Source organism: Pongo abelii, chromosome 2 (genome assembly GCF_028885655.2).
Source record: "Pongo abelii isolate AG06213 chromosome 2, NHGRI_mPonAbe1-v2.0_pri, whole genome shotgun sequence".
NCBI classification, from domain to species: Eukaryota; Metazoa; Chordata; class Mammalia; order Primates; family Hominidae; genus Pongo; species Pongo abelii.
In genome coordinates, this window is record NC_085928.1 from 87,900,630 (window position 1) to 87,914,035 (window position 13,406).

The window sequence follows — 13,406 nt, forward strand, 5'->3', positions numbered from 1 at the left end:
GCTGTTCTCATAATAGTGAATGAGTCTCACAAGATCTGATGGTTTTAAAAACTGGAGTTTCCCTGCACAAACTCTCTTTTTGTCCGCTGCCATCCATGTAAGATGTGATTTGTTCCTCCTCGCCTTCCACCATGATTTTGAGGCCTCTCCAGCCACGTGGAACTGTGAGTCCAATTAAATCTCTTTCTTTTGTAAATTGCCCAGTCTTTGTGTCTTTATCAGCAGCGTGAAAACAAACTAAGACAGTAAATTGGTACCAGTAGAGTGGGGCATTGCTGAAAACATACCTGAAAATGTGGAAGTGACTTTGGAACTGGATAACAGGCAGAGGTTGGAGCACTTTGGAGGGCTCAGAAGGCAGGAAAATGTGGGAAAGTTTGGAACTTCCTAGAGACTTGTTGAATGGCTTTGACAAGAATGCTGATAGTGATATGAACAATAATGTCCAGGCTGAGGTGGTCTCAGATGGAAATGAGGAATTGTTGGGAACTAGAGCAAAGGTGATTCTTGTTATGCTTTAGCAAAGAGACTGGCAGCATTTTGCCCCTGCCCTAGAGATTTGTGGAACTTTGAACTTGAGAGAGATGATTTAGGGTATCTGATGGAATAAATTTCTAAGCAGTAAAGCATTAAAGATGTGACTTGGGTGCTGTTAAAGGCATTCAGTTTCAAAAGGGAAACAGAACATAAAAGTTTGGAAAATTTGCAGCCTGACAATGCAATAGAAAAGAAAATCCCATTTTCTGAGGAGAAATTCAAGCTGGCTGCAGAAATTTGCATAAGTAATGAGGAGCTGAATGTTAATCACCAAGACAATGGGGAATATGTCTCCAGGGTGTGTCAGAGATGTTTGCAGCAGCCCCTCCCATCACAGGCCTGGAGGCCTAGGAGGAAAAAGTGGTTTTGTGGGGCAGGCCCAGGGTCCCTGTGCTGTGTGCAGCCTAGGGACATGGTGTCCTGTGTTCCAGCTGCTCCAGCTGTGGCTGAAAGGGGCAACATAGAGCACGGACCATGGCTTCAGAGGGTGGAAGCCCCAAGTCTTGGCAGCTTCCATGTGGTGCTGAGCCTGCAGGTGTGCAGAAGTCAAGAATTGAGGTTTGGGAACCTCTGCCTAGATTTCAGAGCATGTATGGAAATACCTGGATGCCCAGGTAGAAGTTTGCTGCAGGGGCGGGGCCCTCATGAAGAACCTCTGCTAGGGCAGTGTGGAAGGGAAATGTGGTGTGGCCCTCATGAAGAATGTCTGCTAGGGCGGTGTGGGATCCCCCACACAGAGTCCCTACTGCAGTACTGCCTAGGGAAGCTGTGAGAAGAGGGCCACTGTCCTCCAGACCCCAGAATGGTAGATCCATTGACAGCTTGCACCAGGCACCTGGAAAAGCCGCAGACACTGAACGCCAGCCTGTGAAAGCAGCTGGGAGGGAGGCTATACCCTGCAAAGCCACAGGGGTGGAGCTTCCCCAAGACCGTGGGAACCCATGTCTTGCATCAGCGTGATCTGGATGTGAGACATGACTGCCCCGCTGAATTTCAGACTCGCATGGAGCCTGTAGCCCCTTTGTTTTGGTCAATTTCTCCCAGTTGGAATGGCTATATTTACCCAATACTGGTACCCCCATTGTATCTGAAGTAACTAGCTTGCTTTTGATTTTACAAGTTCGTAGGCAGAGGGACTTGCCTTGTCTCAGATGAGACTTTGGACTATGGACTTTTGAGTTAATGCTGAAATGAGTTAAGACTTTGGGGGACTGTTGGGAAGGCGTGATCGGTTTTGAAATGTGAGGGTGTGAGATTTGGGAGGGGCCAGGGGCAGAATGATATGGTTTGGCTGTGTCCCCACCCAAATCTCATCTTGAATTGACTCCCACAGTTCCTGTGTGTCATAGGAGGGTCCCAGTGGGAGGTGATTGTATTATGGAGGCAGATTTTTCCTATGCTGTTCTCATGATAGTGAATGAATGAGTCTCATAAGACCTGATGGTTTTAAAAACAGGAGTTTCCCTGCACAAGCTCTTTTTTTTGCCTGCTGCCATCCATGTAAGACATACTTGCTCTTCTTTGCCTTCTGCCATGATTGTGAGGCCTCCCCAGCCAGTGGAACTGTGAGTCCAATTAAACCTCTTTCTTTCTTAAATTGCCCAGTCTCAGGTATGTCTTTATGAGCAGCATGAAAATGGACTAATACACCATTAAACAACAGATCTTCCTTCTGCGGTCTGCCCGGTCCCTGGAAACCACCATTCTACTTTCTGTTTCAATGAATCTGACTACTCTAGCTACCTCACATAAGTGGAATCATACAGCATTTGTGTTTTTGTGACAGGCATCTTTCACTTGGCATCATGTCCTCAATGCTCATCCATTCAGTAGCACATGTTAGAATTTCTTTTCTTTTTAAGGGTGAGTAATATCTCATTGCATGTATATACAACATTGATGGACATTTGGGCTGTTCCACCTTTGGCTGTGGTGAGTAATGCTTCTGTGAGCATGAGGATACACATGTCTCTTTGAGGTCTGCTTTCAGTTCTTTTGATACACAGAAGTGGAATTGTGGGATCATATGGTGCGCCTCTGTTTAATTTTTTGAGGAATCTCCATACTGTCTTCTTCTGCAGGTGCACCACCGTTTTACATTTCTACCACTGGCAGACAGGGTTTCACTCTCTCCACATCCTCACCCACACTTGTTATTTTCTGTTTTGTTTTTTGTTTGTTTGTTTTAATAGTGGCCCTCCTGGTGGGTGTGAGGTGACTTCTCATTGTGGTTGTGATTTACATTTTCCTAATGAATGGTGATGTTGATCATCTTCTCATGTGCTTGTTGGCCATTTGTGTGTTTTCTTTGGAACAATGTCTGTTCAATTCTTGGCTCATTTTAAAAATCAGGTTGTTTGTTTTTTGTTGTTGTTGTTGTAGAGGTTCTTAATGTCTGGATATTAGCCCCTTATCAGAAATGTGATTTGCAAATATTTTCTCCTATTCCGTGGGACGCCTGAAGTGACTTATTTTTAACAGGTCTCTCTGGCTGCTGGGTTGGGAATAGACTGTAAGTGGGTGAGGATGGAAGGGAAGGTCTAGTCAGTAGCCCATGAGCATGGTTGTCTTCCATTTCTAAGCTAGAACATTTTGAATCATTATTGATACCCCCAGTTGTCATCTCCAGCCCCCACCAGGGCAGGTGTTTCAAGGTAGGATGCTGAGATTGGGAGGAGACAGATAGGGAGAGGCCAGCAGCTTGGATCAGAGGGTGGAGCTGGTAGGGTGGGCAGGACCTAATCAGAGGGTCTCTTGTGCCTGTCTCTGTATTGCTGCCATCTCCTCCTGGCCCACTGTGGCATCCATTCCCAACTTGTTAGCTTGGGCTGCGAGGCGTTTGCTGTTGTGGTCCTGCCCACCCTACCAGCTCTGCAATCTGATCCAAGCTCCTGGCTTCCCCCTACCTGTCTCCTCCTGGCCTCAGCATCCTACCCTCAGACACTCGCCCTGGCACCTTGTGCACTCCGTTGCTCCTCTCACAGACCCTGCCACTGTGGCCCTCACTCCCACACACCCTTGTCTCCCATCTCCACGGCTGCCAAATGGGGAACTTTCCCAGCGGGTGAAAGAGACTTGTCTTCTGCACAGGGTCCTTTATGCAGAGTGGGGCCCGGATTGTGTTTGATTCAGTGAATGAAAAGACTGACAAGAAGCAAAAGGTACCAGACCACAGACAAAGACTGAGGAGACAGAGGAGGAGGTGGGGGAGAGGACAAAACTGGCGTGGGAGAGATGTTGGGCCTGCAGCTGTCCCACGGCTTCGCAATGTAAGGCCTCACCCCCACTTTGTGCCCTTCTGGGCCGGTGGCGCCCAGCCCTTCTGTCCAGCGCAGACCCTTTTCCTGGCGCCCTGATACCATATTCACAGTTCCCGGATAAGACTCAGCTCTGTCGCCTTTATTTCTTGTTCTTTTTCTTCCCGTACTTTACATAATAAAGGTTTCCTTTTCTTTTTTCGTTTGGAGCCAGAAAACTGAAGAGACTATCTTTATTAAAGAACTTAATAAAGAACTCAAAGGAAGTGGCTTTGGGGGCCAGGGAGGAGAGGAAGGGAAAGGGTCCTTTCATGCCGGAGAGGTTCTGTGTGCAGAGTTGCACCCTTGGAAATGGACTTTCGAGTTCAGGGCCTGGGAGACGCATGAAAAAAACAAAGGAGTCCACGAGAAGCCCCAGAGCTTCTGGGAAAGAGGTCCTTGTTTATGCCTGTTGGAACTGATTCGGTCAAGTGTTTGTTTAAAGGAGATGCCACTTGGTAAGCGACGCCTGGCTTACTTGTGTTGCGTTCAAGAATGCTTTGATTGGCCGGAGATGCTGACACTGTTTATTCAGAACTGGCTCGAGTGCGAGTGCCTGGAACCTAGAGGCCCAGCGCCACCACCCAGCAGATTCCTAAGTGTCTAATATTGGAGTGAGGGCTGCAGTGGTTTGACTCTGCCAGGCAGCGCCAAACCCACAACGGGGCAGTTAGCTACCTCTAGCCTTGGCTAGCATTCGTCTTTCTCTTGACTTATAACTGTTGCTTGTTTATATAGTGGGTTTGACAGAAAGTAGATTAAAGGTGCACACAGGCCAGCTGCGGTGGCTCACGCCTGTAATCCCAACATTTTGGGAGGCCAAGGCGGGTGGATCATGAGATCAGGAGATCGAGACCATCCTGGCCAACATGGTGAAACCTCGTCTCTACTAAAAAAAATTAAAAAACTAGCTGGGTGTGGTGGCGCGTGCCTGTAATCCCAGCTATCTGGGAGGCTGAGGCAGAAGAATCGCTTGAACCCGGGAGGCGGAGATTGCAGTGAGCCAAGATGGCGCCACTGCACTCCAGCCTGGTGACAGAGCGAGACTCTGTCTCAGAAACAAAAACAAAAACAAACACAAAACCAAAAAAACCACAAGTTACAGTGGAACATTCCTCTCTTGGGAGGTGGTGACCACTAAACATTTACCTTCACATTTGCCACATGCTTTATGTGGTTTTAGGCTGGATCGTCCCTATCCCTGAAGTGATGGGTTGTGGCCCCATCTTCCAAATGAGAAAACCGAGGCACAATGCTTAATATTAATAGTAGAGTCAGAAGGTTCAGGGAACTCGATTTCAATTAGACCCAGCAGTGAGCTCCTGTTTCCCATTTTAGATTGTCAGGATTTTGTCGTAATCTTTTTTTTTTTCTTTTTTTTGTTTAAATCCTCTGTGTCTGGTATATGGTAGGTGTTGGTAAAATGTGAGGTGTGTAATGTGTTAAACTGGATTGAAGTGAACTCTGGGCTGTGGTGCCTATGGCTCTTGTAAGTTACGAGGCTGGACTAGGTCTGAAGATAATGGGTGAGAGTTGGACTGGAGCTGTCTGGCTGCACAGGACGGGGCACATCCTTTATGGTGAGTGCATCCGTGGATTCTGGTCAGGTCATGCTGGTCTCACATGGTCTTCAGTGTCACTGCTGTGTTGTTGCCCTTGGAGAGGGAAGCCTAGGGATAGAACTTTGATAAACTTGTCCCAAATTGAAAATCCAATATTCTCCTAGCATCTGGCCAGCAGGTTAATAACTTGATGGGAAAAGAAACAGGAGATCTCATTTTTAAGAGTGTCGCTGCATTGTAGTTATATTGGTGGGGGGTGGGGGGCAGGAATACTAGTTTCTTGTAGTTACTTTGCAAAAAGAGATGCTCAAGTCACCTCCCTTGTTGTGTTTCAGGCAGCACAATAAGATTCGCAGCGTGGAGGGGAGCCAGCTGAAGGCCTACCTTTCCTTAGAAGTGTTAGATCTGAGTTTGAACAACATCACGGAAGTGCGGAACACCTGCTTTCCACACGGACCGCCTATAAAGGAGCTGTAAGTGCCTCTGTTCTGCCACCTGTGGCTGGCCCTCTGTGTCCAGCCAGCTAACAGCTTCACCGGCACCCAGTTCTGAATGCAGGAGGGATGCTTCCTTCCCTTCTCAGCCATGGCTGGGCCGAGTCAGTGGGGATGGTGCAGACCTTCCCTGAGCAGGGCAGGGGCGGGCCCCATGCATGGAGCATGTCCAGATCCTGCAGCATTCTCCTGACATTACAGACAGACAAGGGACAGAGGCAAGAAGAGGTTACTTAGCCTGCCGAGGGGACTCAACACTCCAAGACGAGAGTCTAGGACTCAAGAACAGATCGATCTTGACCACAAAGCCTGCTTTCTTTCCCATTTCCTTGGCTGCCTCTCAGAAATGCTTCCAGAGAAGATTCAGAGAGGATGGTTAGAGGATTCACATTGGAAGCCTGTTTGACAAGGCTTAGCTTATCAGTGCTTATCTTTCTAGTGTCATGCACTGTAAAACAAGTCATTGGGTTTGTTTAGGGGAGGGCAGTTACTCTATTCTGTGGGTTTTCAGCACCTTTTAGATTTGTCTGTTTCTCTTTTACCCATATTAATGTCCCATCTCACACACAATGGATGGTAGACAGGAAGGAAAAAAAGTTAAAACCTACTTAATCAACTACTTGTTGGTAGGAAAAGTGTTACTCTGGGAAAGAAACTGCAACCCCAGGCTAAAGAGACGTTTTCCAATTCTAGGTGAGTTTTCATTCCGTGTGTCATTACTGTTCCAGAGTTAACTTTGGAACTCATTTGCAAGGCTAGTTTAGGAGTCGTTGTGACCCATCTTTTCAGGGAGGGTGAGGTTTGGCACATGGATTTTCCAAGTAAAGACTGCAAGGAGAAGAGTGATTTCTTTCTTAGCCAGCATTAGGACACTAGAGTTAGGAACAGGAGGCCTTGGCTTTTGTGAAGCCTCCAGTGTGGGCCCTCAAAAGGTGTCCACGTGACACCACTTTGCTTGGGACAAAGAAACCATAACTGCTACACTAAGTTGCTCTGACCTCTCCCTGCACAAAAGCAGGAGGGACTTTCTATTTTGGCAGCTATTGGGTGATATATCTTTATCACACAGGCTGTTCTTTAATCTGGGATGTTGAGAACAAACAGTCCAGCCCCATTTGCAAAGAATCCTTATGTGCCTTGTCCTAGGCCACTATCTGCTGGAGAGACAAAAAGTGCCTTGCTCCCTTCCACCCTCTGTGGTAGAAAATCCTCTCTGGTCTTTCTCCTTTTCACTTAGGCCAGAAAAAGCAGCATTTGTTTGGGGAAGGCAGAGGAGAGGTGTTGGAGACCACTTCTCACAGGAATGCCATATTGTTCCTCCTCGTACTTTCTTTTCTTTTTTATTACTTGATATAATTTGCATACAGCAAGATGCACAGATCTGAGCTGCAGACTTCTGTGCCTTTTGAGAAGCGGTGTCTGCCTTTCTGTATTGTCATGGGAGATGCCCCGACTTAATCACGCTGTAAGTGTAGGTACCATGACATATTGCTTGTTTTCCGAAGGGATTCTGCACAGGTCTCTTCAGCTAGAGTGTTTCTTTGAGGCATTTAAAATTACAGACATGAATTGGTTTATACATATGTGTTATGTAATTCATATAGCAAGACCCACCTCAGAACTAAAGGCTATTTCTCTAAATTATTAAATCAACACTGACCTTGCCTTTCAGTTGATTTTCTGCTTTCTAGGGCTTTTCACATCAACCTTGGGCACTGGGTGCTGAGAAGAGTCCTGCAGGTGTCTACTGATGCAGGGCTGGTGTGTCAGTGGGCGTGGAGGCGTGTGACTTTCACTCCCACCCTCTTGGGGTGGCCCAGCAGCTTCAAGGACAGCATGCTTTCAGCTAAACCGGCCTTGCCCTTAGGACTTAGGTGCACAGTCCTAACACCTGCATCTCTCTAGCTCCCCATTCAAAGCCTGTGGCTGATAAACATCTCACTGGAAACCTGTCCCTCTGGTGTCTTCACTCATCTTCCCAACTCAGACCCAGAGAGGTCTGGTGTCTATAATGAAATGAGGAAGGCCTTTGACCAACCACCACATTTTCTGTTCTGAATCATTCCAGCAACCTGGCGGGCAATCGGATTGGCACCCTGGAATTGGGAGCATTTGATGGTCTGTCACGGTCGCTGCTAACTCTTCGCCTGAGCAAAAACAGGATCACCCAGCTTCCTGTAAGAGCATTCAAGCTACCCAGGCTGACACAACTGTGAGTACAGAAACCTGCACTTTAATTAAGGCTAGCCAAACTTCATGGAGGCCAGATTTCCCCAAGGACCTCGTACCAAACGCCACCCTTTCCTTGCACCATTTGGTAAAGCTCTCCATAAATTACCATTAATGGCAGCACCTCATAAAAGCAAATTTGGAGCTGGGTCTGGTGCTGTGGCTGCCTCAGCTTGCTGAGAAAGACATCCACTGAGTTCGCTTGTCTTCCCTGATGTTTTCCAAAATGGAATCAGGAATCCTGCTGCTTAGCTGATGCTGGCTAATGCTGAGGCTGCATGGGTTTGGGTTCTTATTTATCTTAGATGTTTTTCTGTATTTTTTTAAGATACCCATAAAATCTGTACCTTGGACATGGTGGTGTCTGACACTTCTTGAACAGTTTGAGAGGAAGTTAGTGTAGCTGGAGTTAGTAAGCAAAAGACAAGCCTTTGTCTTCATCTCTTAAATCTTACAAGGTAGTTGATTTATTATTATTATTATTTATTTATTTATTATTATTATTTTTTGCAACAGTCTTGCTCTGTCCCCCAGGTGGGGTGCAGTGGTGTGATCTCAGCTCACTGCAAGCTCCACCTCCCGGGTTCACACCATTCTCCTGCCTCAGCCTCCAGAGCAGCTGGGACTACAGGCGCCCACCACCATGCCTGGCTTATTTTTTGTATTTTTAGTAGAGATGGGGTTTCACCATGTTAGCCAGGATGGTCTCGATCTCCTGACCTCGTGATCCGCCTGCTTCGGCCTCCCAAAGTGCTGGGATTACAGGCGTGAGCCACCGCACCCAGCCGATTTATTATTTTTGTAAACAATTTAATTGTTTAGTTTACTGATGGAAGGCTGAGTACCCTTCTAGAAGGCAGAGTTTTAGTTTCAAGAAAAGCTCTGTTAACCAGAGCCTGATGAAGGACTTTTTTTTCCTGATTTTTTTTTTTCCTGTGCCCTCTTTTTAGCAGAAGAGTGTATTTCAGGAAAATAAGACAGTATTGGAAATTTTGTTTCAGCAAAATAAAGTAATTGTCGAGGGCCAGGTTGGCGGCAAGACGGGGTGTGCCTGGCTCTCAACCTGCCTGGGTTTCACCTCCCCTGGGTGGGGAGTCCTAGACTTTGCCATTTTCAGTCTGTGGAGAAGGTCTCAGTGATTCCTGAGAAGGTTTGTGTGGGGCAGCATCATGAGACACTGCAGAAATATTTGGGGAAAACCAAGGGCTTTCTGGCTGCTCTGCCTCCCCTTCCCGCAGGGCTGCTAATGGATCTGGCCCACCCAGATTCCTGACATCTTTTGGTGGACTGAGGCTTTGTCATACTGGGGCTAGAAGCCAAGTGTATATGACTTGTGGGGTGGCTCTCCCCCATCTCCCCCCGCCCCCATGTGCAGTAACTTCTCTCCATAGTGGAGATGCTGTGAAATGCCCCCAGTGGAAAGTGTTATTGCCATTTGATACCCAGTGGTTTGGTTTTTCCTGGATTGAGGCATGTGGTGTGGATTTCTGTTGGTGAGCTCAGAGATACCTCACGTAAGACATTCACCCCTTGAGTCATACCCACGTCCTCACTGCAGAGTCACAAATGGCACTGATGCTACTGGAGGAGGAGACGTGAGCACACACGCGTTCTCTTCCGCGCAGCTGTGGGCCCAGCCTCGGAGCTGGCTGTGGAGAGCTGGCCTCACTCACCCCTCTTTCCTGCACTAGCTGTGGTCAGGTGGCAGCATCAGTGCCTGCATGGCAGGCGAGACACACGGTGGGCTCCCCTACACATCCTGGCTTCCCAGGGATCCCTGCACTGGGATTTCTCCTCTGGCTTGGAAACTTAGGCAGGACTGCCTGGGAATGGTTGTGGGGGGGATATGCACATAGGACACTCTGACCCTGCTGGCTTCATCTCTTTAGGGACCTCAATCGGAATCGGATTCGGCTGATAGAGGGCCTCACCTTCCAGGGGCTCAACAGCTTGGAGGTGCTGAAGCTTCAGCGAAACAACATCAGCAAACTGACGGATGGGGCCTTCTGGGGACTGTCCAAGATGCATGTGCTGTAAGTGCGGACCAGGGTCCTGGCATTGCTAAGGGTTGCTGTGTGGTGTGGTGTGGTGTGGCATGTGTGTGTGTGTGTGTGTGTGTGTGTACGTACATGCATGCACGTGCACACCAACACCAGCATTGCTGTGTGCTGTTGGGGGTGTGTGTGTGTGTGTGTGTGTGCATGCATGCATGCACGTGCACACCGACACCAACATTGCTGTGTGCTGTTGGGGGGGTGTGTGTGTGTGTGTGCACGTATGCGCCCACATCAGCATTGCTGTGTGGTGTGGGGTGTGTGTGCGTGCGTATGTGCATGTGTGCGCCCACACCAGCATTCAGCTGTGCACTGGGCGTGGAATGGGGCACCAGTGCCCAGCCCCTCTCTCCCGAAGGATTCTTCAAGACTTCAGCTGGACCCAGCCCCCTTCCCTTTGCAGCTTCACCTGGGCCCAACTCAGTGTCTTGGGGACTGGGCCAAATTTGAGGGTATTTTCCTAGCAGATTGGGAAATCCACTGAAATCCACTTGGGGGAAGTTTCAGCAGATTGAGTCAGATAAGTTGGTTGATGGAGATGGAGTTTGGGGGCCATTCTGCCAGGACTGCTTCCCGCAGCCTGCATCCACTGCCCCCGCCCCTGCTTCTTCGGTGAACGTGGGACTGCGGAACAGACCCCTCCTCACATCCTCTCCACTCCTACACCACAGGAAGTTCCTTCTCTTCTCTTCTGGGTTTGACAGTCTTTCTTGAGGTGCAGGTGGGCCAAAAATGTAGAGCTCATTCTAGGAGGTTTATTTCTGTCTTGTGAGCTAATCAAGACACTGGGTGCAGATGTTCAACTTTTATCAAGGGAGCAGTCTCTTCAGCCAGATGTGTACAACAGCAGAACAGGCTTGCCTGCACAGTAACGTGAAACAGCAGGGCAGCATACAGAAAAGGCGTTTTAAACGTTAAAAGCCTTTTTAAACATTAAAATTTATTTTTAATCAAAAGTAATTTGTCTGTATAGTTAAATAAAATCAGATAGTAAAGAAAAGCCGTCACTGTCCACCCCAGCCTCCCCCGCCACCACCCCCTCATTCTCTCTTCACCCCAGTTCTCCCAAGAGGCAGGCACCTCTAAGCCTTTCTCTTTTTCGTTTTTCTGTTTTTAGCTTTGCTGGTTGTTCCTTCCAAGTTGATACACTGACACCACTGTCTTTACTTACCCACTTACGATTTCCTGCTTTAGAGTCAATGATTTAACTGGCTCATGACCGCCCCTTCTTCTTCCAGTCTGGGCAAATTATATCATGACTTGTATGTCCTTTACTGGTTTTCTTGGCAATAGAAACCAGCTAGGCCCAGGTCCATCCACGTGTTGTGCTGTGTCACTCTGATAAGTGTCTCTGCATGACCAGCCCTCCCTACTCTGTGAACAGTGAGGATGTTTCCTGCCCCTGGGCTTCTTGCTCTACCCATTCTCCACCCTTTGTTTTACATATTCAAAAACGTTTCAGTTGACCTCCTTAGGCAAGTCATTTTGGACTTGGAAGTCCAAGGTGGTCATGTGCTGGGTGGACTGAAGTTAAAAGAGAATTCTCAGGAAAATGGGGTTTTAGCACCTACCATTTGGTTTTTATGTTGAACAGATTTATATAAATTGAGACTGATGAGCTGCCTTAGAGGTTATTTATACATTAAGTGCTTACCTTTTGAGCAGGAGCAGAAAGAAAGATGGAAAAAGCAAAACTCAGTTACCCAAAGCCCTTGTAATATTGAACACGGAGCAAAATTCGGATTATGGAATTTTGTTGAAGAGGCAGTCGCCTGGGCTTGCGCTGTCCTTCCTAGCACACGCTGTGCTGGGAAGTGGGGTGCTAGCACACTTACATGGTGGGCCTGAGAGCTCAGGCCTAGAGCTGCACTGAATCCTGATGTACCCATGTTTCCTTCTTATAGTGACCCCATGGAGTCAGTGCTCTTGAATATCTCCATGTTATAGATGTGCAGGTTTATTCAGCCAGCAAGCTGCAAAATTAGGATTTAAATCCAGGTAGTCTGATGCCAGAGCTAAAGCGGGTCTCCTAGCACAGTGGCACAGAGTCCAGCCTTCGGTAAGCAGACCTGGGCTTGAATTAATTCTAGCCCCTTCCCTGGCTAAGCTGTGTAAAGTCTTAAGACAGGTTACCTGGCTTCTCTCAGCAGCACATTCCTCATGTGTGAGATGCGGGTGATAATAAGAGCCGCCTCCTATTCTCTCTCCTTTCTATTCCTTTAACAGGCTTTGCCCTTGCCTGGAACTCCTATGCCCGTTTGTTGGCCTGGGTCACTTTTTGTTTTGTTTTTGGTAGAGATGGGGTTTCGCTATGTTGCCCCTGCTGGTCTCGAACTCCTGAGCTCAAGCAATCCTCCCGCTTTGGCCTCCCCAAGTACTGGATGGGCATGAGCCACCACACCCAGCCCTGGTTCACTTTTACTCAGCCAAAAAAGTCACTTCTAGGAAGCTTCATCTTGCCCTGTGAGCATTCTGAGTCGGCCTTGGCATGTGCTGACATCCATTTTGATTTGCCTGTCTTCTCCCAGCCCCTACTCACATGCACATGTGTGCGACTAGACTCCACAGTTCTCTCGTGCACTGTTCTAGTCTTGGTGCAACTGCAGTGTCAGGTACAGCGTGGCTGCTCATTTGCTGTCTGTCCAGTGAAGGAGTGAAATCTCCTCTTCATCCTGTGCATGGCTGTCGTTTTAGGCACCTGGAGTACAACAGCCTGGTAGAAGTGAACAGCGGCTCGCTCTACGGCCTCACGGCCCTGCATCAGCTCCACCTCAGCAACAATTCCATTGCTCGCATTCACCGCAAGGGCTGGAGCTTCTGCCAGAAGCTGCATGAGTTGTAAGTGTCCTCGGCTCTGGGCTGTGGCAGTGTTTTTAGACACTGCTTGGAGGTGAAAGTGCTAGGCCTGGTTCATTCCACCACACAGTGGCCTCGGGGAGGGCTCAGAGACAGGCCAGTAGCCCTGTCCCCAAACCAGCCTGGCCCAGAGTGGGACCCTCAGCGATTTGAGCCCAAGTCCCTTCCCGATCTCCCCTTCACTTCCTCTGCATTTGGATTAGCAGGGGCTCCAGGAGTAGCATCTAGGTCCTTGCAGGGAGCCTTGGTCCCCAAGGTCCTGTTGGGTTTGGAGACAGTTCCAGGGGTAGAAAGTTCCTGGAGAAGGGCAGCTATGGCAGAGTGCTCACAGGAGCCATTTTGAGAGTGACTGTGTGTTAATGGCCACACCAAATAGCA

At 48.3% G+C, this 13,406-nt stretch overlaps 1 protein-coding gene across 1 annotated transcript in view; it reads left to right on the forward strand.

The window, feature by feature from the left end:
* Positions 1–13,406, forward strand: part of LRIG1 (leucine rich repeats and immunoglobulin like domains 1) — a 121,958-nt gene that overhangs the window by 77,907 nt on the left and 30,645 nt on the right. Inside the window, exons 4-7 of the mRNA XM_024244385.3 lie at positions 5,731–5,868; positions 7,958–8,101; positions 10,008–10,151; positions 12,867–13,010. Coding sequence (XP_024100153.2) covers positions 5,731–5,868; positions 7,958–8,101; positions 10,008–10,151; positions 12,867–13,010 — 570 coding nt within the window. The remainder of the gene's footprint in view (positions 1–5,730; positions 5,869–7,957; positions 8,102–10,007; positions 10,152–12,866; positions 13,011–13,406) is intronic.